This window comes from Microcaecilia unicolor, chromosome 1 (assembly GCF_901765095.1).
Source record: "Microcaecilia unicolor chromosome 1, aMicUni1.1, whole genome shotgun sequence".
Taxonomy (NCBI): Eukaryota; Metazoa; Chordata; class Amphibia; order Gymnophiona; family Siphonopidae; genus Microcaecilia; species Microcaecilia unicolor.
Genome location: NC_044031.1, coordinates 588,361,373 through 588,389,252, shown reverse-complemented (window position 1 = coordinate 588,389,252; position 27,880 = coordinate 588,361,373). Strand labels below are relative to the sequence as shown.

At 45.9% G+C, this 27,880-nt stretch overlaps 1 protein-coding gene across 2 annotated transcripts in view; it reads left to right on the top strand.

Annotated features, from left to right (window-relative positions):
• The window catches only part of ASAP1 (ArfGAP with SH3 domain, ankyrin repeat and PH domain 1), an 803,986-nt gene that overhangs the window by 612,024 nt on the left and 164,082 nt on the right, over positions 1-27,880 (top strand). For both annotated transcript variants that reach the window (XM_030219214.1, XM_030219206.1), the window contains exon 21: positions 17,774-17,889. In XM_030219214.1, coding sequence (XP_030075074.1) covers positions 17,774-17,889 — 116 coding nt within the window. The remainder of the gene's footprint in view (positions 1-17,773; positions 17,890-27,880) is intronic.

Genomic DNA, 27,880 nt, shown 5'->3' with positions numbered 1-27,880 from the left:
GCATGCCAGGCCTCTCTTTACGGCGTCCGTCTCTCTCATGTTGGCCTTCCCGCAGGACGGGCTGCAGAATGAATTGGTCTATAATTCACTTCAGGTTTAGGTGGCAGCTCTCGCATGGTAGAGGACGTGTGGCCGGTTCTTCTCTGGCAGCTCATCCGGATGTGGTTCGTTTTCTGTGGGTGGGATCTCCACCTTCGCCCACCACTACGGCGGCCATGCTCAGCCTGGCGGTTGAACCTGGTGCTTCAAGCTCTGCGGGTAGAGCTGTTTGATCTGTTACACAAGACTTCGGAGAAAGGTCTGATGCTGAGGACGGTGTTTCTGGTGACCATGGCCCCCGTCTGTGGTGCTGTGTGCTCATTCCATGGGTGTGCAGGCAACTTCAGTCTTTCCTTTGGAAGAGGTTTGTCGGGCAGCTACTTGGGCTTCCTGACATACTTTTTCAAAGCATTACAGAATGGATGTGGCTGCGCGGGAGGATGTGCTGTTCGGGTGGAAGTGTCGCGGGGCGGCAGTGGCTTCCCGCCCTCCGTATGGTATGCTTTGGCACATCCAACCAGTTCCTGGATTCATCTGCTGCAGGTACTACGGAAAGTAAAATTATGTCTTGCCTGATAATTTTCTTTCCTTTAGCCACAGCAGATTAATCCAGGATCCCTCCCTGTTAGCCGGCTCGTGCTTTTGTTTTGCCTCTTTCTCAGGTACAGATTCAGACAGAGAAAGAGAGCGCTCTAAAGACAGGAGTTCAGCATGAACGGTGCTTCAGTTCCTTTGTTTTACATAGATTGGATTGTTTTGTTTTGTTGTGAGGAAGGTTTATGGCTTTCGGCTTATTTGTTGTAGTTTTCAAATTATCTTCCCCTGCTTGCGAATGGCATATACTTACTGATGCAGGAGCTGGCTGACTGGTATCACTGCCTTCAGTCTTTACTATCTCTATCTCCCTCCCGGTAGATGGGTATAACCCACCAGTTCCTGGATTCATGTGCTATGGCTAAAGGAAAGAAAATTATCAGGTAAGACATAATTTTACCGTAATGTCTTCTGTGCTCTGGGAAATGAAACAATGACAAAATCAAAAATATGAAAAATAATTCAAAACTTACTTGTATCCCTAAAACAGTTTACACATTCCCATTTCCCACTTCAAGTCAGACATTGCAATTTGGCAATGTCAGCGTTCGAAATACTTCCAAACACACTCTTCAAACTGCTGACAATAATAGTGACCTTTGGAAAGCTTGCATATATCAGTATAGTGTGATCAAAACAGAGGGGGGAAAGCCTCAGAACCTTACTTGCAAATACATTTAATCATTCTTGCAGGATCTTACAGGGTGATTCCAATCATTGGCATTAAAAAAAAAACCCCTTTGCTTCTTAGGATCATTAATCATTAAATCTATCTGATATATCAGTGTTTGCTGGTGATACCCTTTTATAGTGACTAAAAAACGTTTTATAAAAATAGTACAACAAACTTACCCCCCCCCCCCCCCCCCATTTTACTAAGCCATGCTAGTGGATGCTGGTGGGCTAATGCCAGCACAGCCCATTCACTTTGAATGGGCTGTATCTGCGTTGCCGCGCTGCTTAATAAACAGGGGGTTAAGGTTTTTCACCATAAAGTGTTATTCTTGACTTTTGCTGTAAACCACACTGACTATGGCTGTAGTTTTGCCTGTAGCTGTGTCAAGGTCTATTGATTTAAATCAACTATTCATTGCACTGCATTCTCTTCTGCGTCACGTGGAGGGGCATAATTGAACGCAAACGCCCATCTCAATGGGCGTCTATCTCTGAGAATGGGTACGTGAAGGGGTGGGACAGACTGTATTTTCGAAAAAAAATGGGGGTCCATCTTTTTTTCGATAATATGGTTTGTGCCGGGCAAATGCATCGGATTTGAGCTGGGTGGTTTCGTTTTTCAGCGATAATGGAAACCGAAGGCGCCCAGCTCAAAAACAAACAAATCCAAGGCATTTGGTCGTGGGAGAGGCCAGGATTCGTAGTGTACTGGTCCCCCTCACATGCCAGGACACCAACCGGGCACCCTAGGGGGCACTTGTAACAAAAAAAAAAAAAGTAAAATACCTCCCAAGTCCATAGCTCTCTTCCCCTTAGAGCTGAGCCCCCCAAAACCCACTTCCCACAACTCTACACCATTACCATAGCACTTATGGCTGAAGGGGAGCACCTAGATGTGGGTACAGTAGGTTTTGGGGGTGGTTTGGAGGGCTCCCATTTTCCACCACAAGTGTAACAGGTAGGGGGGATGGGCCTGGTCCCACCTGCCTGAAGTCCACTGCACCCACTAACAACTGCTTCAGGGACCTGCATACTGCTGTGATGGAGCTGGGTATGGCATTTGAGGCTGGCATACAGGCTGGAAAAAAAAGTTGTTAAAGTTGGTTTTTTTTTTTTTTTGGTGGGAGGGGGTTAGTGACCACTGGGGGAGTCAGGGATGGTCATCCCCGATTCCCTCCGGTGGTCATCTGGTCATTTAGGGCACTTTTTTGGGACTTGTTCGTGAAAAAAAAGAGTCCAAAAAAAGTGACCCAAATTCGAGCTAAAGACACCTTTCTTTTTTTGATTAGCGGCCGAGGGCGCCCATCTGTCCTTGGCCAATAAACATGCCCCAGTCCCACCTTCACCATGCCTCCGACACTCCCCCGTCAACTTTGCCCATTTCCGTGACAGATTGCATTTGAAGACGCCCAAAATCGTCGGCTTTCGATTATACTGATTTGGGCGCCCATCTCCCGATTTGGGTCGAAATATGGGCGCCCATCACTTTCGAAAATAAGGCCGTTAGTATTCCAAAGCTTAGGGCCACAACCTACAATAGATCTTTTCCAAGTTAAGATTTTTTGGCATTGATGATTAGATGGAATAGTCAGTCTAATCTCTTGAGAAGAACAGACAGATCTTGTAATATTTATTTATTGCATTTGTACCCCACATTTTCCCACCTCTTTGCAGGCTCAATGTGGCTTACAATACATCGTAGATAGTGGAAATATGAAGAGAATAGACATTTGGTGTTACAGAAGGATTTTGGGTACATGGTAATAGAATACATGATAGTAATATAACAGAAGGCATTATTAACATTTAATATATTGTGTGACACCTAGATCTTTGAGGAAAGTAGTCATCTAATAAATGGAAATAAATATATTTTATATTTATATATTTATAATATGAATGGCCCTTTAAAATTGTTGGTCACTAAAGTATCAGTTGCCAAAAAGGTAGTTTCCTTCCTTAGTTACTGTTTTCAGTCCACATATTCACATCAAACTACTGTTCTGGTAAAGACTCCTAACACAACATTAGGTACAACCAGTCAATTCTCCAATGTCTTTAAGTTTTAGGGGCAAGCTCACCCTCCCCTCCCCCCCCCCCCCCCCCCCCCCTTTACCGATATTTGGTTTCTTCTTATTAAAAAAAAGACATTTTAATAATCCAAAAAGATATTTTTCCCTGCACCTTTGGCAGAAGGGTTATGATAATTTGTCCAGCTTTTCCTACATATGCACTCAGCTCTGGAGTACACTTCCAAAAGACCTAAAAACCATGGACATTCATTTAAACTTACAAAAACACCTAAAGACCCACCTCTTCAGAAAAGCATACCCTGCAGGATCAACATAAACAACAACAAAAAATAAAACACAACAACTAAACTAAGTACCAGACAACACTCAACCCCTTTCCAAATTATCCCACTCTTGCAAACTATATGGGACATTCCACACCAAATCTAAGTAACTGTACTTGTTCTGTCCCCTGACAGCCTGGCACTAGTTATAGTGTGACCCTAAAATGTGTTAATGCCTTCACTGCTATTCTTACCCCTAAAGATCTTGATTGCTGCAGTCTTCACTGCTAAGATATGTGTGTGAGCAATGCATTGTGTGTAATGTAGTTCACAGACAACGCAACCCCACTTGCCTGTCTGTATAAGATCTGTTACTACTGGTTGTGATGCTGCTTAGATCACTCCCCTGTCTCAGCCAAGCTTGGCTTCTTTGTTTACGTGCCAGCACTTCCTGGCCATTCTTACTATCTCTGTCCCGAGAGGTCAGCCAGGTATGACCTTTTCCTCCAATCAGGGGCTGCCCCCTAGAGCCGCCCTTGCCACTCGAGGGCAGGCTTTGTCCCTATTGGCCTTTCTACTCCTTCTTCTCTGAGTCTGTATGAGCATCTGGCTCCTCCCCCCCCTGTCCATGAGGAGGACAGTATCCATTTTGCTCCAGGACAAAGCAATGATTCTGTTGTAGCTCTGGAAAAGCACTAGTCTTTTCACCCTGAAAATACCCTCATCAAAGAGGGTACTGCACTCCCAAATACCTAACTCCGAGCTGCCTCTATCTGTGAAACTACTTATCTCTGCAACGAGCTGATCCTGGTCAAACTTCTACCTTCTCTCCACTGATACAGCTCACAAACTACAGGGTTCCTTTGTGCTTATGAACATCTAACTGTGAGTAATCATCTATGTTATTCAATAAAGGAACTTCAGAAAAGACAAGAGATTTAGGTGTGTTGGTGTGCTAGGGGTTTATACTTCAAGATATTGAGACTTATAGCTAAATAACTCTTAAGAAACAGCTATACAAGTCTTGAGAGACTTGATAGTACTAATACTCTGTACTATTATTATTCTACTACTATGTATTTAGGGTTACCATCTGTCCGGATTTCCCCGGACATGTCCTCTTTTTGAGGGCGCCGTCGGGAGTCCGGGCGGATTTCATCCTTCCGATCATTTGTCCGGGTTTCCGACGTCCGACCTGTCACATGACTCCTCTGATGCAAGCGCGGCGGCGTGGGCCGACGCAGGCAGGCTACAGGCAGCGTACGTGCTGTGTGTCACGCCTGCCTGCATCAGCTGATGCAATTTGTCGATCCTGCACGCAGGCCCAGTTTAGCTACTGCAGCCGCCTGCCTACCGCCTTTTTCTCCCTATATAATTGAGTCGACGATGACTGAGGCTGCAGCGTGCAGCATCTGGGGTCTGTCTGTGTGTGCCCTCCTTGCTGCCCTGCTACTTAGCCTGCTGGCCGGCGCCATTACCTGAGAGGCTGAGAAGAAGGACAACCAGGTAAGAAGAATTAAGATTTAAATAATTTATGTGTGTGTCCGGGAGCTAGTAAGATCAAAGGCTACTTCTCGGCTTGAATTTGAAAGGAAAGGATTAAGGAAGGGGTCAAAGGCGGGAGGGTATTCTTGTTGGCGGGGGAGGCTCTCCTGTTCAATCATGTGTTGATCGGGAATAGAGAGAAGAAGAGCATTTTAAAACACAAAACAGAGGGAGGAATAATATGGTGTAATAAATCCTTTCAGCACTGGAGTGTTTTCTGTGTGTGGGGTGCGCTGCTGAGGTTTTTTCGGGGCTCTGCAGGATTTTCGGTGGGAATGAGTTGCATATTGTCATTAAGATTGGATTGGGACATTGCTATCTGCTTTCCGAGGCACTCCCAGTGTGGTTGCTACTGCTACTTTGCAGGAGGAAACACATAGAATCTTACATACAGCTTGCATCTCTCAATTACAATTATTTTATGCTGGGGTTGTGCCCTCCGCCAGTCACAGTGTATCAAACACCATGCTGTGGAGAATTTGTTTTTAAATTTTCTCTGGAGTTGTTCAAAGGTTCAATCTTTTTCTGGCAAGCTTTTTGGTGAAGTTTTTGACCCAGTCTTTTTGACACAAGTAGGGAGCCCTCAGGAGATTGGGGAGAAAGGCCAGGGGAGGTTTGTTTGTTTCGCAAACTGTGGCTTGTGGGTCTCAAAATGTATTATGCAAACCTGGGTATCAGCAGACTCACCTCCATTTTGGAGTTGGAGGAACCAGATACATATATTGGCTATTTGGGAAACTAGGGATGCCTCAGTTTCTCCTAAGCGTACTCATCATTTTTTTTTACAAATTTGGGATTCTTATTTTAAAGTCTTATCTCCCATAGGCCACAGCCTTTTGTTGAATAAACTGGATCTCGGGTGTTGGAGGAGGGGGGTGTGGGCGGGGCGTGGGTGGGGTGTGGGCGGGGAAGAGGTGTGCCAGGGGGGCGGGGTATGTGTCCTCTTTTTTCTTAGGGCAAATATGGTAACCCTATATGTATTGTCCACACCTCTCCGGAACTTTGTAAGCCACATTGAGCCTACTATATTCGGGGAAAATGTGGGATGCAAATGTAACAAATAAATAAAATAACATGTGAACTCTTAGGGAATCCAGCGTGTTACAGACTTGATCTGCTTGTCCTCAGAGAACAATTGAGCTCATCATTTTATTGGTAGCACAGAGATATGCTATGGCTGCACAGAAATTGCTTTGCTTGCTCAGAAGCACTAAAAGCTTCCAAGACAGCTCTGGAAGACGGATTTATTGGCTGCCATAGTAATTTGTAGCCCACCCAGAACTTTGGATGGAGTGAGATAGAAATTTATGAAAGAAAGAAATAAGATGAAAATCAGGTGCTTAACAATCATAAATACAGTTAAAAAAAAAAAAACATTAATTAGGTTGAAACCTGAGAACATTTAACATCTTTATTTTCCTGTGCCTACATCAAAAGAAAAAAATTGCATGTGGGAGAGGAGGGGGTGTTTCAAGATGGCGGATGTTGCCTGTTAGCATACATCGAGGCTCTCTGGATTTTTTTCCTTTTCTATCTTAAACATAATAGTTTTCTCTGAAAGATGCCTCATACAAAAAGAAAAGGGGTGGTAAAAAGCTTACCATCCATGGCAGAAACCACCCAATTAGTCCAGTCGACCCTCGATAGTTTTGCTACGAGCACGCCACGGGAGAAGGAGGCGAGGAGCCCTGCTGTGGGAGCGTGTGGAGGAGTGACGACTCCCCTGGGGCTAGTAACAACTCTTTCCTCGCCAGATCTTAACCCTCCTCTGTGTCCTGCAAGCACAAGAGGTGAGGTAGAGTTTTCAGAAGCCTTCGAAGGGGGGGGGGGCTGAGGAATCCTGGATGGATGGAGCCTCGCCTCAGAAGCCTGCAGATGATTTACAGCAGGAGCTATTAGCTCCCACAAAGGTAACCCTAGGAAGCATTTGGATAATGTTACAGCATTTGAATAAGACAATTACAAAAGCTGCTTTGGACACTACTTCTTTGGTGATTAAAGTTGATCTTTTGTCTGACTCTGTAGAAAAAATCAAACAAGATACTGATAGCCAGAAAATACTTTTCCAAAAAGAACTAAGCTCATTAAAAACTACAACTGAGTGCCTGATTAAGGATAAAGTTATTATTCATAATCGATCAGCTTGAAATCGATCAGCTTGAAAACTTTAACAAACGGCTCAATTTACTAATATTGAATTTTCCTAAAATGGTAGAACTGAGTGCTATTGAATTGTTTAAAAAATATTTGTCTGATATTCTCAATTACTCCTCTGACCATATTCCCCCGATAAATAAAATCTACTACCTTCCAATACCGCAAAAAAGGAGAGAGGAGGAAAAGAGAAAACCAGAGAATCAAATTCAACAAGCCTCCGGATTACAAAATTTGACTGCATTCCTAGAGCAATCCGTAACCGAAATCCACACTCGCTCTACGTTGATGGTTTCTTTAGTCTTCGAGCAAGACTTGAACTCAATAATGAAGTTATATTTTAAAAATGCTTTAAAAGAATTCTTGGGTGCACGAATCTGGATTTACCCGGATGTCACAAGAGCAACTCAGGAAAAACGAAGAAAGTTTCTTGCATTAAGAGAAGATACTAAAGCACTGGGGGCCAGTTTTTTTTTACTGGCTTACCCGTGCAAATGCATGATAAGATATGTGGGTAACAAATATGTTTTCTATGAACCGGATCAGCTGGAAAACTTTATTGCTTTAAAGAAAATTACCAAATTACTTTCGGGACTAGTGTTGAGTAAAGTAATTGTAAAATAGCCTGTGGTTTGGGTCCAGGCCTTATTGCCTATTATGAACTAATATGATATATGTTCCCCTCAACTTTACTGACCTCCCCCTCTAAATTAGTGGTCTAAGAAAAGAGGAATATTTACTTTAGAATATTTTTTTGTTATTTCAGATAGTATCTCTGTGTTTCTTGTATAATATATATCTTGTGAATAAGGTTTGAAATATTATAAATAAATAAAAAATTGCATGTGGGAACTTGCCCATTTCATTTTATGGAATGCAGTGATATATTTTAAAAATGCACATGCCTTTTTTGATTTCTACTATTTCAGAGAGAGGTATTGAATAATGAGGGAAGAGCTTCCTTCATGCAGAAGTTCTGGCCAGAGTCAGTCTAATCTAAATGTGCCAACATTGTCCAGTTCAGCATACTATTAGCCACCAAGTGTACACAAAGCTAATTATGTTCAGTGGAAAATCAATCTGTTGGCTCAGGCTGCTTGCTATGTAAATGTTCCGTCACTGTTTCATTATTGCTACCAAGGTGAGGGCGGAATTGTGAAAACTGCTGTGAGGGGGGAGGGCAGAATTTGTGCAGTTCATATCTGCACATTGGCCCCAAGGTGTGTGATTTGTAGGAGGGGGAAAAACCACAACCTCTTGAGCCAGCCCTGGCATTGCAGTGCCTGCAAGCCAGGAATCCCGCGAGATGTGGAGGAAATGATCAGCGGCAGAATGTCTTTGGATTTGGCACAGCATCCAAATATGTTAAGGACTTTGGGCGCTCCAGCTGATCTGTTGCACAGATTGATACAGGGGAGAGTGGGAACAGGCGCCATTTTGTCAGGGATGACTAACAATGAGGAAGCAGTCTCTTACCTGATCTTATGAAACCCAACCTAACTTTAATGATTCTCTGTATGTTAACTCTAGGAGAAGAGCGAACCAAATTTGTTGTGACCAGTAGGGAGCAATTAGGATCATAGTCCCTTGGTCTCGATGTAGTTTGAGAAGAGTTTTCCACATGAGAAGTAGTGGGGGAAAAGCGTATAGAAGATGTATTCCCCAATAGAGCAGGCTCTTTCACCAGGCCTATTTACAGATGCAGGGATAGAGTTGCTGCAAGGTGCTTCAGTTTCTCGCCTCATTGCCCCTCTGGCTCCTAAGAGATCTTATTTAAACCTCCAGGAATAGACAGATGAGGCTACCTCTGTTTCTCCCTCCTTTTCTGATGTGGCCTATCTGTTTAGAGGAGCCATCATTGAAAGAGCCATTATAGGAGGGAAATGATCTGAAAATACTGAGGTTATTTCAAAAAGAGGAGCTCAGTACTCATATTTCTGTGGCACTGGTGGTGCTTTCCATTGAGGAGCCTTCTGTTTCCCTATGCATCCAGACATTCAGGACCTGATTACAGTAGAATGGGTCTCACCGGACATGGGGCTAAGAATGAGAAGCGCCATGACTTTCCTCTACCCATTGGTTCTGAAGGAAAAAGATAAACTGCAGCTTCCCAGGGTGGACTCCCTTGTTACGGCTGTAACTGAGAAGATCACCTTGTCGGTGGAAGGGGGCATTGCCCTAAAAGACCTCCAGGATAGGAAGCTAGAAGGCTTGCTGATACAACCTTTGAAGTAGCCTCTTTGAGCCTTCAAGCGACAGTGTGCAGCTCATTCATGGCAAGAGCATGCCTGAAGTGGCATCAGCAGTCTGTAACGCAAAACAGTTGCCATAACAATGGGGTTGACCTATCTGGGAGATGCTATTTATGACATGTTACGACCCACAGTATGTCTTTGGCTGTCACGGCATATCGGCAACTGTGGTTGCGGCATTGGGCAGCGGATGCATTGTCAGTCACCTCTAGTTAATCTGCCTTTTCAGGGCAAGTGGCTATTTGGAGAAGATCTCTGTAACTTGGTGAAAGATCAGAGGGAAATAAGCCACAGTGGTTGCTGGAGGATAAGCCAAAAGCCTCTGTCATCCGTCTTCAGGGGGCTTTTGATTTCAAGACAGCAGATGGTACCAGTCTGGTCGTCAGCAATATGGCCAGAAGTCCCACTTTCAGGTATGCCATTCTTCCTTTCATGCGACAGGAAGAAGTCCTCTCAGTCAGCTAGGGTGCCCAATGCCTCCCAAGCTTTGCAATTATGCAAGGTTGGTTCACTCTTCTCTTCCCCTGGAGTTCTTCAGGAGTTCAGAAAGAATGAGCCAAAATCATGTCAGACCAGTGGGTTCTGGATATTCTTGCAAAAGGTTACAAGTTGGAGTTCTCCCACCCGGTCGCTCCTCTCTTCTTGCAATCTCCTTGTCGAAAGGGAGCCAAGGCGGTTGAGTTTCAGGCCACCGTAGATTCCATGATGGTGCTTCTGGCCATTGTTCCAGTTCCCAAGGCCGAACAAGGACAAGGCAGATACTCCGTCTACTTTGTTGTCCCAAAGAAGGAATGCACTTTTTGTCTGGTCTTAGATCTCAAAGGTGTCTAAACTGCTGTCTCCAAGTGTCCTGCTTTCGCATGGAAACAATAAAAGCAGCCTTAGCTTCAGTTCAAGCAGGAGAATTCCTCACCGCCTTTGATATCATGGAGGTGTACTTGCATGTACCTATTTGGCCGCTGCATCAGAGGTTTCTACATTTTGCAGTGCTGGGCTGTCACTTCCAGTTCAGGGCTTTGCCCTTCAGCCTCGCCACAGCACCAAGAACATTTACCAAAGTTATTGCGGTGGTGGCGGCCTTCCTTCAGCACCAGGGAATCAGAGTTCATCCATATCTAGACGACTGGCTAATTCTTATGTCATGCTATTCGGAAAAAGTTGTCCATCTTCTGCAGTCGTTGGGTTGGGTGGTCAATTTTGAGAAGAATGGATGCTGGAGTATCTGGTTGTTCTATTCTGCACAGAAAGGGAGAGAATCTTTCTCACGGAATGCAGGAGGTTGAAGCTGTTTTAACAGATTCATGTTGTTCTTAGTCAAGGTAGGCCCAGGATCTCAGACTACACCCAGGTTCTAGGGTCAGTGACTGCGGCAGTGGAAGTGTTGCCATGGACAAGGGCTCATATGTGGCCATTACAGGAGTCTGTTCTCAACTACTGGTCTCTGGTTTCACAGAAGTACAACCTTCATCTTTCTTGGATGCTGGTTGCCAGACAGAGTATGCAGTGATGGTTGTTGCCCAGGAGTTTGGCCGTTGGATCTCCCTTTCCAGTAACACAGTGGGAGGTGGTGACAACGGACACCAGCAAGTTGAGTTGGGGAGCTCATTACAAGTTCCATCTGGCACATGGCAACTGGATGGAACAGGACTCTCTGGTCAGTAAATTGCATGGAGCTCAGTGCAGTGCACAGTGCCATGTGCAACTTTGCTCCCTTTCTGGCAGGGTCCTCGTTCCGAGTTTTCTACAACTTTGCAACTGCAGTGGCTTATATCAATGAGCAAGGCACGACCTGCAGTCATGCAATGGCAGTGGAGGCAGCTTCCCTCATGAGTTAGGCGGAGAAAAATCTTCTTTGCTTGTCAGCAACTCATATTGCTGGGTACTGGGATGTGGAGACAGACTCTCAGCAGGCACTCCTTGGACCCGAGAAAATGGGAACTATCCTGCTAGGGTTTTCAGCTGATAGCGGACTGAAGGGGTTCTCTGCCTCTGGACTTGATGACAACAAAAAGGAATGCCAAAGTGCCCAAGTTCTTCAGCCATTTATTTTTATTTTATTTTTGTTACATTTGTACCCCGCGCTTTTCCCACTCATGGCAGGCTCAAGTCCTGGGCTTGATGGGGATCCGATGCCCTACTGCAGCCCTGGCCAGAGACACATCTACTGTATGTCTTCCCTCCTTGGACCATGGTAGGCTGCGTGTTGAAAAGGATCACATTGCACTATCGTCAAATAACTCTCGTAATCCGGGATTAGCTGCAGAAGCTGTGGTACACGGACCCGATTTGACTGCTGGATGGGGATCCTCACCGTCTTCCACAGGTACACTGCCTGCTGAAGCAAAGTCTGGTGCTCATCGAGTGTCACAATCCCAGGCTTTGAACAAACAGGCACGAACTCTGGAACAATGTGAGCCCTTGGCCTACTGTCGTCGAGCGGCAGCAGGAGGCAACCCCCCCCCCCCCCCCAAGCAGGACTGGACAGGATTCAGGATGCACCTGGCTTGGCTGGAATTGGATTCAGGAACGGACTTGGCTGGAACCAAATGCTGGAACGGACTAGGCTTGGCTGGACTGAATTCAGGATACTCAAGCAGGATTCAGGATTTTCAAACAAGCTTGGCAGGAACAGGATTCAGGATACTGGAACCAGATTCAGGATACTCAAACAAGCTTGGCAGGAACAGAAGCTGAAAGCAAACAGGGCAGAGACAAGCAGGAAGGGGACTGGAGCTGAAGACAAACAGGGCAGACACAAGCAGAATACAAAGCTGACCCACACAGACAAACAACAGAGCTAAGGCTGAAGCTAAGGTAGAGTGGACTAGAACAAGCAAGGCAGACTAGGCAGGACACAACTCTGACCCACACAGACAAACAACAGAACTATGGTTGAAGGCTGAACCTAGCACACAAACAGACAGAGAAGAACAGAAGCAGAAGTGCACACAGGCACCCTAAATAAGGAATCAAGACAGAAGTGCCCACAAGCACACAGGCTACGAACAAAGCAACAAGAAATCAAGGCAGAAGTGCACACAAGTACAGAGACTAGAACAAGGCAGAAATGCTACACTGCACACGGACCAACCTGGAGACCTTTGGCATTGCAAAGGCACTGAATGAAAGTGCAGCACTTCCTTATAAACAGGACAGAGGCAGGAAATACACAGAACCCAAAGTGAGGCTTGAAATACAGAGGAAGTGGAAATCCTACAGGACAGAGGAAGAAAATACACACTGAACACCAAAGTGAGGCTTGAAACATACAGGAAAGAAACAACCGTGCAGACAATAGCCAGCTCAGCAGCTGACCATCGGAAGTAAGGTGAGTCAGAGAGGGATCACGACCACAGTCGTGAGGATCTGTGCCCATGTGGTTTTATGGCTTGGCCATTAAAAGGTCTCAGTTGAGATGAAAAGGTTATTCTTATTCAATCATTGCTACCTTGCTTCAGTCTTGGAAACACTCTACGTCCATGGTGTATGCGAGAGTGTGGAGGACATTTGAGGGCTGATGTTCTGAGCGCGGACTTTATCCCTTCTCAGATCATGCTCATCCTAGCATTTCTCCAGGCAGGTTTTCAGAAAGGATTGGCGTTGGGTTCTCTAAAAGTTCAGGTTGTGGCTTTGGCCTGTTTCAAGGGTTGATTAGAGAAGATGTCTCTTGCGGCTCACCCAGATATCATTTGATTCTTGTGGGAAGTGAGCCGCTTGCAGCCTCCCTTTCATATTGTAACCCATAAGGGGTTAAATAATTTGTTACCTGGGGCACCTCCGAGGGTGGCTGAGGTCTGGAGCGGAGCGGTGATTGCCGTCGCGTTGACGGCGTCGGCAGATGCAGGGGCATTTTTCTTGAGTGGTGCGGGGAGCTGAGGCGGCGATTCTGGCCATATCGGGCCGAGTTAGAGGTGGCACCGGGAGCAGCGCGGCGCGAAGGGGGCTGCCGTGAAGATAGGGTCCGAGGCCCTGCGGCAGCCGGCATTTCTGGCAGGGCCGGGGCTGCAGGCATCGGTGTCGTCAGCTGTTTGTCAGCAGGGGCGGAGCCATGGCGAAGAGGGAAGCCCGGGAAAGCTCAGGGGCTCTGATTGGCCCTGCGTCGGCATCCGACGTCAGACGCACACTTCCAACGCAGGGCCCGGGGATTCCCTTCACTTAAAGGAACCGGCTCTTGTAAATGAATAGAGCCGGTTCTGAATGCAGCAGAGGACCGGCGTGGGATCGGAGAAGCTGGGGAGAGTGCGCCGGTGCACGCTCTCAGCATTTTCATTTTATTTTAAGGGCGGCCGGCCACAAAATTAGCACTGCATGTGCTGAATATGGAGGAGGGCTGGATGTAGAAGAAGGCACGAGCCAGATGCCGCTCTTGACAGAGCTGAACTGGAGGCTCATGCCAGAGAGGAAAAAGAAGATTTTTGGGCTTCAGGACACAAAAAGGTACCGACATCTATATAAATTTAAAAAAACTGTTTATTTGTATATGTGTAGGAAGTGTTTATATTAATTTTAAAATGCTGTGTTTAGGTGTTGGGGGTTTTGGAGTGTTGGAGGCTCGTGCTGGTGGCTCGAGCTAGAGGGGAGAGATGTTAATGGGTTCTAAATGTTACAGTTGGCAGTTGGGTGGGTATTGTGTTGCTGTAAGGATGTTTGTAAGAGACCCTTCAGAAAAATTCAGACATTATTTAAAAATTCAGAAAGACTGACATTTGAGCCTGAAATTAGTGTGCCTGTGTGAAGTCTGACTAAAATTAACTTAAAGGAGCTGCGTGGTTGTTATGAGCTCCGAGTTGTGTGAATGGTTGATTGAGTTTATAATACCCAGTTAGTATCTGAGTATTTTTGGCACTACTTAAAACTCTGTGCTTGAGAACTCTTGCCAATAAAAGCATTTATTTTAAAATGCTTGGCAATAAAAGCATTTATTTTAAAATGGTGGGATTTTAAAATCCATAGCATCCAGTTTAAAATACAAGCAGAGCTCAAATCTATTTGGAAAAACAGCTGACAGTTTATAAATACTTAAGTCTGTTGGTTCTTGGTGAGAGATAATTTATTTGAAAAGCAATTGAATTAACAGCACCTGTAAGTTAGTGATGTGCTATTAAAGTTTTGTGAGAAGAAATTGATTGTTTACTATTGAAAATAAATTGATATCAGGCACTCAAATATTGAAGAGGGAAAAAAACCCACCGGATTAAAATCCAATCTAAAGTATTTAATAAATGGTTGGAAGTAGTATTTTGGTTTTATTAATTAATTCAGTTTAAAAGAGTTAACTGAGGCTGGGCTTTAGAAGCATAGGGATCCTCAATTATCTGTTTATTTTTTTCTGGGATAGTTTATTACTGAATGAGTTTAAGTTTAATGCAAGTGATAAATAGGGGATAAGATCTTCTTCCCTTTGAGTTTTGAGATAGTAAATTTTATAAATGTTGAGGCTACCATAGTAGTGAAAAGTTAGGGTTTTCCTTCCTTTGATTTTTAAAGCCTAGAGTAGTAGGTACTCTGCATCCGGCTTCCAGTTCCCGTCATCAGAAAAAAAAATAAGGTGCCCAATGTTAAAAGAAAGGCGAAGAACAGAAGATATACAAGAAAGTGGGAAGAAAAGCTAAGTGATCCGAGGTTAATGTACAAAACAACAAAAAAGACTGACTTATACAAGGTTAACTAAAGGAATAAGAAAGAGAACAAAAATAAATACTTACCTGCTTGGTAGATGAGGGACCTGAAAAGGAAATAAGAACAAAGAATCAATTCTTATAAAAGAGAGGGATGTTCTAAAAAAATTCTTGAGGTTAAATGCATATTTTGATATTGACTTTTACTAACGTTAGGGGATACTTATCTGATAATACATTGAAGAAGTTTGATGAAATGGGAAATTGATGTGCTAGAAAAAGAGATATTGAACTTGTTAGTTAAATTGTTTTGAACTCTACACGTATACATAACATAAAAAGAATAATTTATTGAATTTTCTATGTAAATGTCATTTGTTTTCCTGAGTTGCAGCAAAACAACAACATAAATTTATATTCTTTCCTCTCCCTGTTTTAGAAGCAGGGGGACATGGTTAGTTTAAATGATTGTACCTCAACCTTGTCCGTTTCATGATAGTTTGCCTGAAGTTAAGGGTATTGTAAGGTGAACTATCATGCCGAGGGTGAGGTCACAATTACAATATGTTATGTCCAGATTGGAAATTTAGTCCTTCTGGCTCTTCAGAAGCCTCCTTTTGAGCCACGTGTCTGTTGTGTCGGCACATAGTGTTTCAGAACTTCAGGCTCTCTCTTGGTGGGATCTCTTTCTCCACTTTTCAGAGATAGGGGTCTCTCTCTGTGTGCACAGTTCCTTACTTTCTTCTGAAAGTTGTATCAGCATTTCATCTCAACCACTCTTTGGAGCTTCCGTCCTTTCACAAAGAGGATGAGGAGGCTTGGTATTCTTCTCGATGTTCATAGAGTCCTCATTAGATATCTGGAAGTCACAAATGAGTTTCACAAATTGAACAGAATGTGGTTTTTGGTAAACAGAGGCTTGGCCTCATGGCTTCCAGGCCCACAATCGCTAGATGGTTGAAGGAGACTATCACATCAGCTTATTTGCTTGTGGAGAAGCAGGCTCCTTAGGCCTTGCATGCTCATTCTACAAGATGTACAGCATCATCCTTTGTGGAGTCTACTTCCGGCGGTTATCTGCAATGTGGCAACATGGTCAACACTGCCTATCTTTCCCAAGCACTATAGGGTGGATGTTGAGGTATGCTCAGTTTTGGGGCTTTGGTCCTCAGGGTAGCAGTGCCAGGATCCCACCCACTTTAGGGATTGCTTTTAAAAATCCCACAGGTTCTGGAATTGTGGGAAGCTACATAATGTAAGAGCAAATTAGGTCTTACCTGATCATTTTCTTTCCATTAGTCCTTCCCACTATTCCAGAGGCCAACCCACGGTTTCTGAGATGTTTAGTCAGTGCAAAGTAATGTGTCATATAATGAGTGTCACCTTGCATGGTGCTTTCTGTATATCTCTTGTTCTCTACAAGTTGTCCAAAGATGAGAGAGGTCCACACATTTGCTCGTCTGGTTACTGTTAGGTTAGTGGATTGTTTAAGGTTATTGTGTTTATTCTTTCTCCTTACTACTTGTCTACATAAATGTTGAGAAGCTGAATTGGATGGTGTCTCAGCTCAGTTTTCAGTTCTCTAGCTCCTCCTGCTGGTTGATGGACATAACTGTCCCACAGGTTCTGGAATAATGGGAAAGACTAATGTAAAGAAAATTATCAGGTAAAACCTAATTTCTCCTTAATAAGTTTTATTTTTTACTACTACTACTATTTATTTATTTATTTATTGCACTTGTATCCCACATTTTCCCACCTATTTGCAGGGTCAATGTGGCTTACAAATACCTGTCATGGCATTGCCATTTCAGGGTAAAGAAATACAATTGTTGTTACAAAGATGTCGAGAATAACAAGGTTAACGTATCAATATAATCAAACAGTTATAGAAAGGAAACAGTTATAATCAGGAGTCGTGATGGTATATTGTGGTTAGTTATGGATTCTCATGGTAAGCTTTAGTGAAGAGATAGGTTTTTAACGATTTACGAAAGTTGGTTATTTCATTAATTGTTTTTAAGTATTTTGGTAGTGTATTCCACAATTGCGAACTCCTGTAGGAAAAGCTGGAAGCATGTGTTAGTTTGTATTTTAATCCTTTGCAACTGGGGAAGCGTAGATGAAGAAAAGTACGGGCAGATCTTTTAGCATTTCTGGGTGGGAGGTCTGCTAGGTCATGCATGTATGATGGGGCGTCTCCGTAGATGATTTTATGAACTATTGTGCAAATCTTGAACGTGATACGTTGTTATTATTATTACTAATGCATTAAAGCATCTTGTTCCATAGTTCATTGTAGATTAAGAAAATGCAGTGTATATTCACATTAAGTGTTACAATATGTCCAACCATGAGACTAAAAATTTGCTCAGAGTAACTCGTAATTAGTATATGGTCTGAATTCTGTTATTGCTTTATTGGGATTTTTAAGGATAAGTATATTTGTACTTCACTTTTATCTTCTTTGCAACGCTTCATGCTAAAGTATTATTTACTGTAGGTATAACATCAAGCCACAGTAGTTCTATTGGTTATAGAATTAAAACTGGATATTACAGCTTGTGTGTTTAACATTTTAATGTTTTCAATATATATAGTGGAAACCTCGATAAACAAACTGGGAAGGGAAATACAGCTCTACACTTCTGCAGTATGTATAATAAACCTGAATGTTTGAAATTGCTGTTGAGGGGCAAACCAACTATAGATATTGGTAAGTACACCATTTGTTAATGTGTAAAGTTGACAGTGTTTCTGAAAATACAATAGGATTGCCATGTTAGTCTAGTAAAATGAAATTATTTGAAGAACAGCAGTCAAAACGGTTGACTAAAATAACTTTGGAAAATTAGTGCATACTTAGAGAAGCAAATTTTCAGGCCTATGACAATCTACTCAAAAGCCATTATCATAAAATTGCCTGATAAAGGTACCTTTGTAGGGTTCATTGAATAAAAACCACCACCAGCAGAAAAAAAGAATGTACTATGTACAAATCATTGGCAATGCCTCATTTAAAGTATTGTATCCTATTCTTAGAGAAAGGCTCTCCAGTCTTCACTTTGTGATCCCACAGCTAGTTATTAATTTATGTATTGGGATTTATTAACCGCTTTTATGAAGAGATTCACCCAAGATGGTATACAGTAGGTGCAGTTTAACATCAAACTTACAATTTTGTTAACTACATAACCAGAGTAAAATGAACAAGTAAAGAGAAAAACTTGAAAGCAGCAAATTGAGACCTAATAATAGGACTTCCAGGAAACATGATCAAAAATATACACATTTAACTGCACTGAAATTCAAATAACATAGATATAATAGCAATGGAGTATCTAATAAACACACAATTAGAACATTCGAATAACATTGCTGTGATACTAATGCTTTTTTGCAATACAGCTTACCATATAGCTGAGGTGCCAATTGCAGATATATACATGGGGACAAGATGCATGGCACAGAGTCAGTTATGTTTTTAGCATATTGACAATGAGTATACATGAAATAAATGTATATATTCAGTGTCTCTAGTATATCATAAAAAAATATTTCTGTACAGACATCACAACATCCATTTTTGTTATTGCCGCCATCCTAGAAGGCTGTTTCAGTAATCCTTCACAGAAGCAGCCATCTAGGATGGAGGCAATAACAGAAATGGATTTTCAGAAAGCTTAGGACTAGAGAGTTGCACGGGGACAGAAATCTGACCCCTCCCCGCCCGTCCTTGCTGGAATCTTACCCGTCCCCACCCATCCCCACTGGAATCTTACCCATCCCCACAAAAATTTAACCCATCCCAACCCGTCCTCACAAGAATTTAACCCATCCACGTAAGAATTTAATGGTACATAAAAGAAAATTCCAGTCAGCTCCCTCAGTCTCTCTCTGGATTTGAGCCACATCACTGAAGGCAAAGAAGGAATGGAAGTTGAAACTTGGAACACTCTGGTGTGCACATCTAAGATTTGTCTCTGATTTACTGGTACTGTGTGCTGAGAGATTACCACATGCACATGCCAGTAGGTCAGGTGACATCTGATGCTCATGCCTGTGTCAGAGATGAGGTTTGCGCATCAGCCTGGGAGCAAAGAGGATTAATTGTAACATAGTAAGTGACAACAAATAAAGACCTGAACGGTCCATCCAGTCTGCCCAGTAGTCACACTCATTATCAATTCATGATTAAATCAACGAGTGTGATATTATATACTTAATTATAGTCTTCCGTGTTTATGGAACATAGACCATAGAAGTCTATCTACTACTACTTATCATTTCTATAGTGCTACTAGACATACGCAGCGCTGTCCCTATCCTTATGTTCCAACTGCTGGAATTGCCGTTGAAGCCCACTCCAATCTATTTGTCTTCTCATTTGTGGGACACGGACTGTAAAAATCTGTCCAGCACTGTCCTTATGTTCCAGCCACTGAAGTTGCTGTCGGCTTTCCAGCCCATCCTAAACCAGATTGCCATGTTTAAGACACAGACCATACAAGTCTGCCCGGTATCAGCCCTAGTTCATCACAGCCAGAGTCGCCATCTAAGTGTCACTTGACACATCCACACACATGCGGCCAATATGGTTAAGTTTTTTATAACTTCCATTTTCTAATTAGAGATCCTCTGTGTTAATCCCACGCCTTTTTGAATTCAGTCATCATTTGTGTCTCCCAGCTCCTTAATGGAAGACTTTAACATTTGTGCTGTCAAAGCAAGGAAGACGAGGAGGAGGAAACAGCATTCAAAGAGCTTGGTACTCGGTAGATGAGAGGCTGGTGCAGCTTACACTTCCACCGGAACTCCGCAGAACTGTTTCCATCCCCAGGGGAACCCCACAGAACTGCTTCCGTCCCCGCGGGAACCCCGTTCCCGTGCAGCTCTCTACTTAGGACAGGCAAAAAGGATCTTTAACTATAAAGAGGTGAAGGGAAAGCCAGTGGTCAGTTGTAGCTTTGGTATTGCAAAAAGAATCAAATTAGGCAAACTTGACTGATGCAGAAACCTCGTGTTATGCACTAATGCTTAGCACGTGGTTTCATAATGCAAAAATAACATACTAAATGATGGCAGATAAAAGACTTGCATGGGTCTGTTCAGGCTGCCCAGCTAGGAGTGGCCTAGTGGTTAGAGGACCGGTCTTGCAATCCAGAGGTGGCCGGTTCAAATACCACTGCTGCTCCTTGTGATCTTGGGCAAGTCACTTAAACCTCCATTGCCTCAGGTACAAGCTTAGATTGTGAGCCCTCCTGGGACAGAGAAATATCCATTGTACCTGAATGTAACTCACCTTGAGCCACTACTGAAAAAGGTGTGAGCAAAATCTAAATAAATAAATAAATGTAGCAGCAAAGCTTTTCTCCCCAGTGCAGTAGCTAAATAGCATACAAATAGGCCCAACATGAAAAACATTTGTGCTAACATGGGGAATGCACCAGAAAGCACTGTGATAGTGGCAGATATACCTTGCACACAAATCAGCATCTGTAGTTGCATGTGGATGTGTCTGCATATGTGCTGGGATGCTATTCTGTGTATAAACAGTTTTCTTTTCTGCTCAGACCTATGTGAGTACTCAACTCTCAAAAGTCCATCACTTTGCTCTTGGTTCCATCATACCTCCTGCTCAGTTCTATCATTTTTATTAATCCATTCCCTTTATGAAACCCAGAAAAAAATTTTAGATCTCATATGCTGGTCAGACAGGTAAAGAGAAGACACTGGCATGAAACTTTACTAATGCTGACTGCAGAACAATTAGCTATCCTTTCATGCTTCCTCAGTTGCGCTCAGCCTTTTTGTCTTTTGTGCACTATTCTGCATCTGGACTGAATAGCTAATAGCTACATTAACATGATTTTAAATGTACTGTTCACAGGTCTTTATGAAAGGCTTTGTACACTTTAGCTCATGCGCAAAACTCATTTTTACATCATTTGCTGCAAAGTCTTGTGCAAAGCTTATCGCATTGTACTGAATATGCTTGTTACATGAGTTTTAGAGCCGCTATCTGTTGATTCTATTCTGTGTGTCTATTATGGTCTGAAAAGCTTATGTATTGAATGAGTCTTTTAATGTGCAGTAACCTTACAAAGGTCATATCCTCTTTGATGCTTTAAAAAATACTACTTCAGAAGCCCATAAGGTAAATAATTTGTAAATCAAGTATTTTACTTTTTTTTTTTTTAAGAAACAGAATTTACAATTTATTAGGAAACGATAGAAAGAAAAGGAAATATTTTTAAAAACAGAAAGAATAAAGAGCAAGCGCTATACCCAGTGCATCCCCAACACTCTCAGACCAACCTCTTCCAGCCTTTTACTAGAATCTTCTCTTGCATGTTCAGCCCCATCCTTCATCATTTCCTGAAACTTCTGTGTTTTTTTAATAAATACATTTTTTATTAAAGTTCAGTCATAATATACAACATATAAAGAGTGCCTCCAAAACATATATTAACAGAATTCTAGTCATTTCTGCAGGTAACAGAGACAACTGAATAAAGAATAAGAACTTACAAGGATATAACAAGCTTGCCAAATGACCCCTTCCCCTCCTCCCCACAAACTCCCAATGTATTCTGAAACAGAGTGTGTGTGGATGAGAGCACTATATTTAAAGTTCAGTCCTCTTTCCAATATCTGTAGCTTAGTTCAAAAGTTGACTACGTGCCACCAGTGTTAAGTTCCAGAATGGAGCCTAAACGCTAGTGAGTTGAAATCCCACTGAGGAGTCCATATCCTGGATTTCTCCGAGGACAAGCAGGCTGCTTGTTCTCACTGATGGGTGACGTCCACGGCAGCCCCTCCAATCGGAATCTTCACTAGCAAAGTCCTTTGCTAGCCCTCGCGCGCCCGCGCGCACCGCGCATGCGCGGCCGTCTTCCCGCCCGAAACCGGCTCGAGCCGGCCAGTCTTCTTTCGTCCGCACTCGGTACGGCTGTGTTTTTTGCCGTGTCGAGCCCCGGAGAGTCGACCTCGCGCGTCCTTTGTACAAATCGACGTGTTTTTTCTTCGGAAAAGATTTAAATTCGTTCGGAAAGTGCTCCGCAAACCCCCTTGGGTTTCGTTTGCCCCTTCCCGTATTTCCAGTCTTTGCCCCGGTAAGTTTTCTTTCGTCGTCGGGGTAGGCCTCTTTTCGGCCTCGGTCGAGATTTTTCTCCCTCAAAGTTTTTGGTGCTCAAATTCGTCATTTCGGATTTTGATTTCGCCGGCGTGATTTTTCCGCCCATGACATCAAAGCCTTCCAGCGGCTTCAAGAAGTGCACCCAGTGCGCCCGGGTAATCTCGCTCACTGATAGGCACTCTTCGTGTCTTCAGTGTCTGGGGGCCGAGCACCGTCCTCAGAACTGTAGCCTGTGTTCCCTGTTACAAAGGCGGACTCAGGTAGCGAGATTGGCCCAGTGGAACGTTTTGTTCTCGGGCTCTTCGTCGGCATCGGCACCGGGGTCATCGAGTGCATCGACGTCGTCAGCGTCCAGACCTTCATCCTCGGCCGCCAGTGCATCGAGTGCATCGAGGCATCGGCCCTCTGCATCGGCGCCGAGACATCGGATAGCTGCATCGGCGTCAGTGGTTCCGGGACCTCGTCTGCTGATGTCGTCGGACGGTGGTGCATCGTCAGGAGTGCAGGTGAGGGCTGTCCATTCCCCTGCTGGTGGCGGTGAGCCTTCGGGTGGGTCTCCCCCTACCCTGAGGGCTCCTGCGGTACAGCCCCCCCGGGATCGACCTGCTTCGACCTCGGCCCCGAGGAAGCGACGGATGGATTCTACGTCCTCCTCGTCGGTGCCGGGGAGCTCCGGTGACATGCTTCGGAAGAAGTCGAAGAAGCATCGACACCGGTCTCCTCCCCGCGTCGGCACCGAGAGCTCTGGGTCGCCGAGGGAGTCGGCACCCAGCAGGCATCGGCACCGAGAGGACCGCTCACCCTCTGTTCAGGAGGTGTCGATGCGCTCCACTCTGGACAGCCCGGAACAGCCTCCACACCCGGAACAGGTTCTGACGTCGACGCCTGCATCGGCCTCCATGCCTTTCTCTGCAGCCGCTCTGAACGAGAGCCTCCGGGCCGTTCTCCCAGAGATTCTGGGAGAGCTGTTGCGCCCTACCCCTCCGGTACCGGCGGTGCTTGCGCCTCCGGTACCGTCGAGCGTGGCGCCGGCTGGCCCATCGCCCGGGGTGAGGTCCCCGACGTCGGTACCGCGTGCGGTGCCGACTGCGGCCACCTCCCAGGAGGGCTCCCCGACTACGTCGGCGGAGGGAGCTTCGCCGATGCGGGCGAGGGAGTCTACCTCTCGACGCCCCCATCGTGGACGTGGCTCCACGGAGTCGAGCCGGGCGAGGTTGCAGACACAGGTCCGTGAACTTGTGTCTGACACCGAGGGTGAGGCCTCGTGGGAAGAGGAAGAAGACCCCAGATATTTCTCTGACGAGGAGTCTGAGGGTCTTCCTTCCGATCCCACTCCCTCTCCTGAGAGACAGCTTTCTCCTCCCGAGAGTCTGTCTTTCGCTTCCTTTGTCCGGGAGATGTCTACGGCCATCCCCTTCCCGGTGGTTGTGGAGGACGAGCCCAGGGCTGAAATGTTTGAGCTCCTGGACTATCCTTCTCCACCTAAGGAAGCGTCCACTGTTCCCTTGCACCATGTCCTGAAAAAGACATTGCTTGCAAACTGGACCAAGCCACTAAGTAATCCCCACATCCCCAAGAAGATCGAGTCCCAGTACCGGATCCATGGGGACCCAGAGCTGATGCGCACTCAGTTGCCTCACGACTCTGGAGTTGTGGATCTGGCCCTAAAGAAGGCTAAGAGTTCTAGGGAGCATGCTTCGGCGCCCCCGGGCAAAGACTCTAGAACCTTAGACTCCTTTGGGAGGAAGGCCTACCATTCCTTTATGCTCGTGGCCAAAATCCAGTCTTACCAGCTCTACACGAGCATACACATGCGGAACAATGTGCGGCAGTTGGCGGGCTTGGTTGATGCTCTCCCCCCTGAGCAAGCCAAGCCTTTTCAGGAGGTGGTCAGGCAGCTGAAGGCGTGCAGAAAATTCCTGGCCAGAGGGGTGTATGACACCTTTGATGTTGCGTCCAGGGCCGCTGCTCAAGGTGTGGTGATGCGCAGGCTCTCATGGCTGCGTGCCTCCGACCTGGAGAATAGACTCCAGCAGCGGATTGCGGACTCGCCTTGCCGTGCGGACAATATTTTTGGAGAGAAGGTCGAGCAGGTGGTAGAGCATCTCCACCAGCGGGATACCGCATTCGACAAGTTCTCCCGCCGGCAGCCTTCAGCATCTACCTCTACAGGTAGAAGATTTTTTGGGGGAAGGAGGACTGTTCCCTACTCTTCTGGCAAGCGTAGGTACAATCCTCCTTCTCGACAGCCTGCGGCCCAGGCTAAGCCCCAGCGCGCTCGCTCTCGTCAGCAGCGTGCGCCTCAGCAAGGCCCCGCGGCTCCCCAGCAAAAGCAAGGGGCGAGCTTTTGACTGGCTCCAGCAGAGCATAGCCGACATCCAAGTGTCAGTGCCGGGCGACCTGCCGGTCGGGGGGAGGTTGAAAGCTTTTCACCAAAGGTGGCCTCTCATAACCTCCGATCAGTGGGTTCTGCAAATAGTCCGGCAAGGATACACCCTCAATTTGGCCTCAAAACCTCCAAATTGTCCACCGGGAGCTCAGTCTTACAGCTTCCAGCACAAGCAGGTACTTGCAGAGGAACTCTCCGCCCTTCTCAGCGCCAATGCGGTCGAGCCCGTGCCATCCGGGCAAGAAGGGCTGGGATTCTATTCCAGGTACTTCCTTGTGGAAAAGAAAACAGGGGGGATGCGTCCCATCCTAGACCTAAGGGCCCTGAACAAATATCTAGTAAAAGAAAAGTTCAGGATGCTTTCCCTGGGCACCCTTCTCCCCATGATTCAGCAAAACGATTGGCTATGCTCTCTGGACTTGAAGGATGCCTACACACACATCCCGATACTGCCAGCTCACAGACAGTATCTGCGATTTCAGCTGGGCACACGTCACTTCCAGTACTGTGTGCTACCCTTTGGGCTCGCCTCTGCGCCCAGGGTGTTCACAAAGTGCCTGGCTGTAGTAGCAGCGGCACTTCGCAGGCTGGGGGTGCACGTGTTCCCATATCTCGACGATTGGCTGGTGAAGAACACGTCCGAGGCAGGAGCCCTGCAGTCCATGCAGATGACTATTCGCCTCCTGGAGCTACTGGGGTTTGTAATAAATTACCCAAAGTCCCATCTTCGCCCAGTGCAGAGACTCGAATTCATAGGAGCTCTGCTGGATTCTCGGACGGCTCGCGCCTATCTCCCAGAGACGAGAGCCAACAACTTGTTGTCCCTCGTCTCGCGGGTGTGAGCGTCCCAGCAGATCACAGCTCGGCAGATGTTGAGATTGCTGGGCCACATGGCCTCCACAGTTCATGTGACTCCCATGGCCCGCCTTCACATGAGATCTGCTCAATGGACCCTAGCTTCCCAGTGGTTCCAGGCTGCTGGGGATCTAGAAGACGTAATCCACCTGTCCACGAGTTTTCTCGAATCCCTGTATTGGTGGACGATTTGGTCCAATTTGACTCTGGGACGTCCTTTCCAAATTCCTCAGCCACAAAAAGTGCTGACCACGGATGCGTCTCTCCTGGGATGGGGAGCTCATGTCGATGGGCTTCACACCCAAGGAAGCTGGTCCCTCCAGGAACGCGGTCTACAGATCAATCTCCTGGAGTTGCGAGCGATCTGGAACGCTCTGAAGGCTTTCAGAGATCGGCTGTCCCACCAAATTATCCAAATTCAGACAGACAACCAGGTTGCCATGTACTATGTCAACAAGCAGGGGGGCACCGGATCTTGCCCCCTGTGTCAGGAAGCCGTCAGCATGTGGCTCTGGGCTCGCCGTCACGGCATGGGGCTCCAAGCCACATATCTGGCAGGCGTAAACAACAGTCTGGCCGACAGACTGAGCAGGATTATGCAACCTCACGAGTGGTCGCTCAACTCCCGAGTGGTGCGCCAGATCTTCCAAGCGTGGGGCACCCCCTTGGTGGATCTCTTCGCATCTCGAGCGAACCACAAAGTCCCTCAGTTCTGTTCCAGGCTTCAGGCCCCGGCAGACTGGCATCGGATGCCTTCCTCCTGGATTGGGGGAGGGCCTGCTGTATGCTTATCCTCCCATTCCTCTGGTGGGGAAGACTTTGTTGAAACTCAAGCAAGACCGAGGCACCATGATTCTGATTGCTCCTTTTTGGCCGCGTCAGATCTGGTTCCCGCTTCTTCTGGAGTTATCCTCCGAAGAACCGTGGAGATTGGAGTGTTTTCCGACCCTCATCACGCAGGACGAAGGGGCGCTTCTGCATCCCAGCCTCCGGTCCCTGGCTCTCACGGCCTGGATGTTGAGAGCGTAGACTTTGCCTCTTTGGGTCTGTCAGAGGGTGTCTCCCGCATCTTGCTTGCTTCCAGGAAAGATTCCACTAAGAGGAGTTACTTCTTTCTATGGAGGAGGTTTGCCGTCTGGTGTGACAGCAAGGCCCTAGCTCCTCGCTCTTGTCCTACACAGACCCTGCTTGAATACCTTCTGCACTTGTCTGAGTCTGGTCTCAAGACCAACTCTGTAAGAGTTCACCTTAGCGCAATCAGTGCATACCATTACCATGTGGAAGGTAAGCCGATCTCAGGACAGCCTTTAGTTGTTCGCTTCATGAGAGGTTTGCTTTTGTCAAAGCCCCCTGTCAAGCCTCCTACAGTGTCATGGGATCTCAATGTCGTTCTCACCCAACTGATGAAACCTCCTTTTGAGCCACTGAATTCCTGCCATCTGAAGTACTTGACCTGGAAGGTCATTTTCTTGGTGGCAGTTACTTCAGCTCGTAGAGTCAGTGAGCTTCAGGCCCTGGTAGCCCAGGCCCCTTACACCAAATTTCATCATAACAGAGTAGTCCTCCGCACTCACCCTAAGTTCTTGCCAAAGGTCGTGTCGGAGTTCCATCTGAACCAGTCAATTGTCTTGCCAACATTTTTTCCCCGTCCTCATTCCTGCCCTGCTGAACGTCAGCTGCACACATTGGACTGCAAGAGAGCATTGGCCTTCTACCTGGAGCGGACACAGCCCCACAGACAGTCCGCCCAATTGTTTGTTTCTTTTGATCCCAATAGGAGGGGAGTGGCTGTAGGGAAACGCACCATATCCAATTGGCTAGCAGATTGCATTTCCTTCACTTACGCCCAGGCGGGGCTGGCTCTTGAGAGTCATGTCACGGCTCATAATGTTAGAGCCATGGCTGCGTCGGTAGCCCACTTGAAGTCAGCCTCCATTGAAGAAATTTGCAAAGCTGCGACGTGGTCATCTGTCCACACATTCACATCTCATTACTGCCTGCAGCAGGATACCCGACGCGACAGTCGGTTCGGGCAGTCAGTTCTTCAGAACCTGTTTGGGCTTTAGGATCCAACTCCACCCCCCGAGGGCCCTGTTTGTTCTGTTCCAGGCTGCACTCTCAGTTAGTTGGTAAATTTTTTAGGTCAATCTCAGTTATGTCCTCGCCGTTGCGAGGCCCAATTGACCATGGTTGTTGTTTTGAGTGAGCCTGGGGGCTAGGGATACCCCATCAGTGAGAACAAGCAGCCTGCTTGTCCTCGGAGAAAGCGAATGCTACATACCTGTAGAAGGTATTCTCCGAGGACAGCAGGCTGATTGTTCTCAC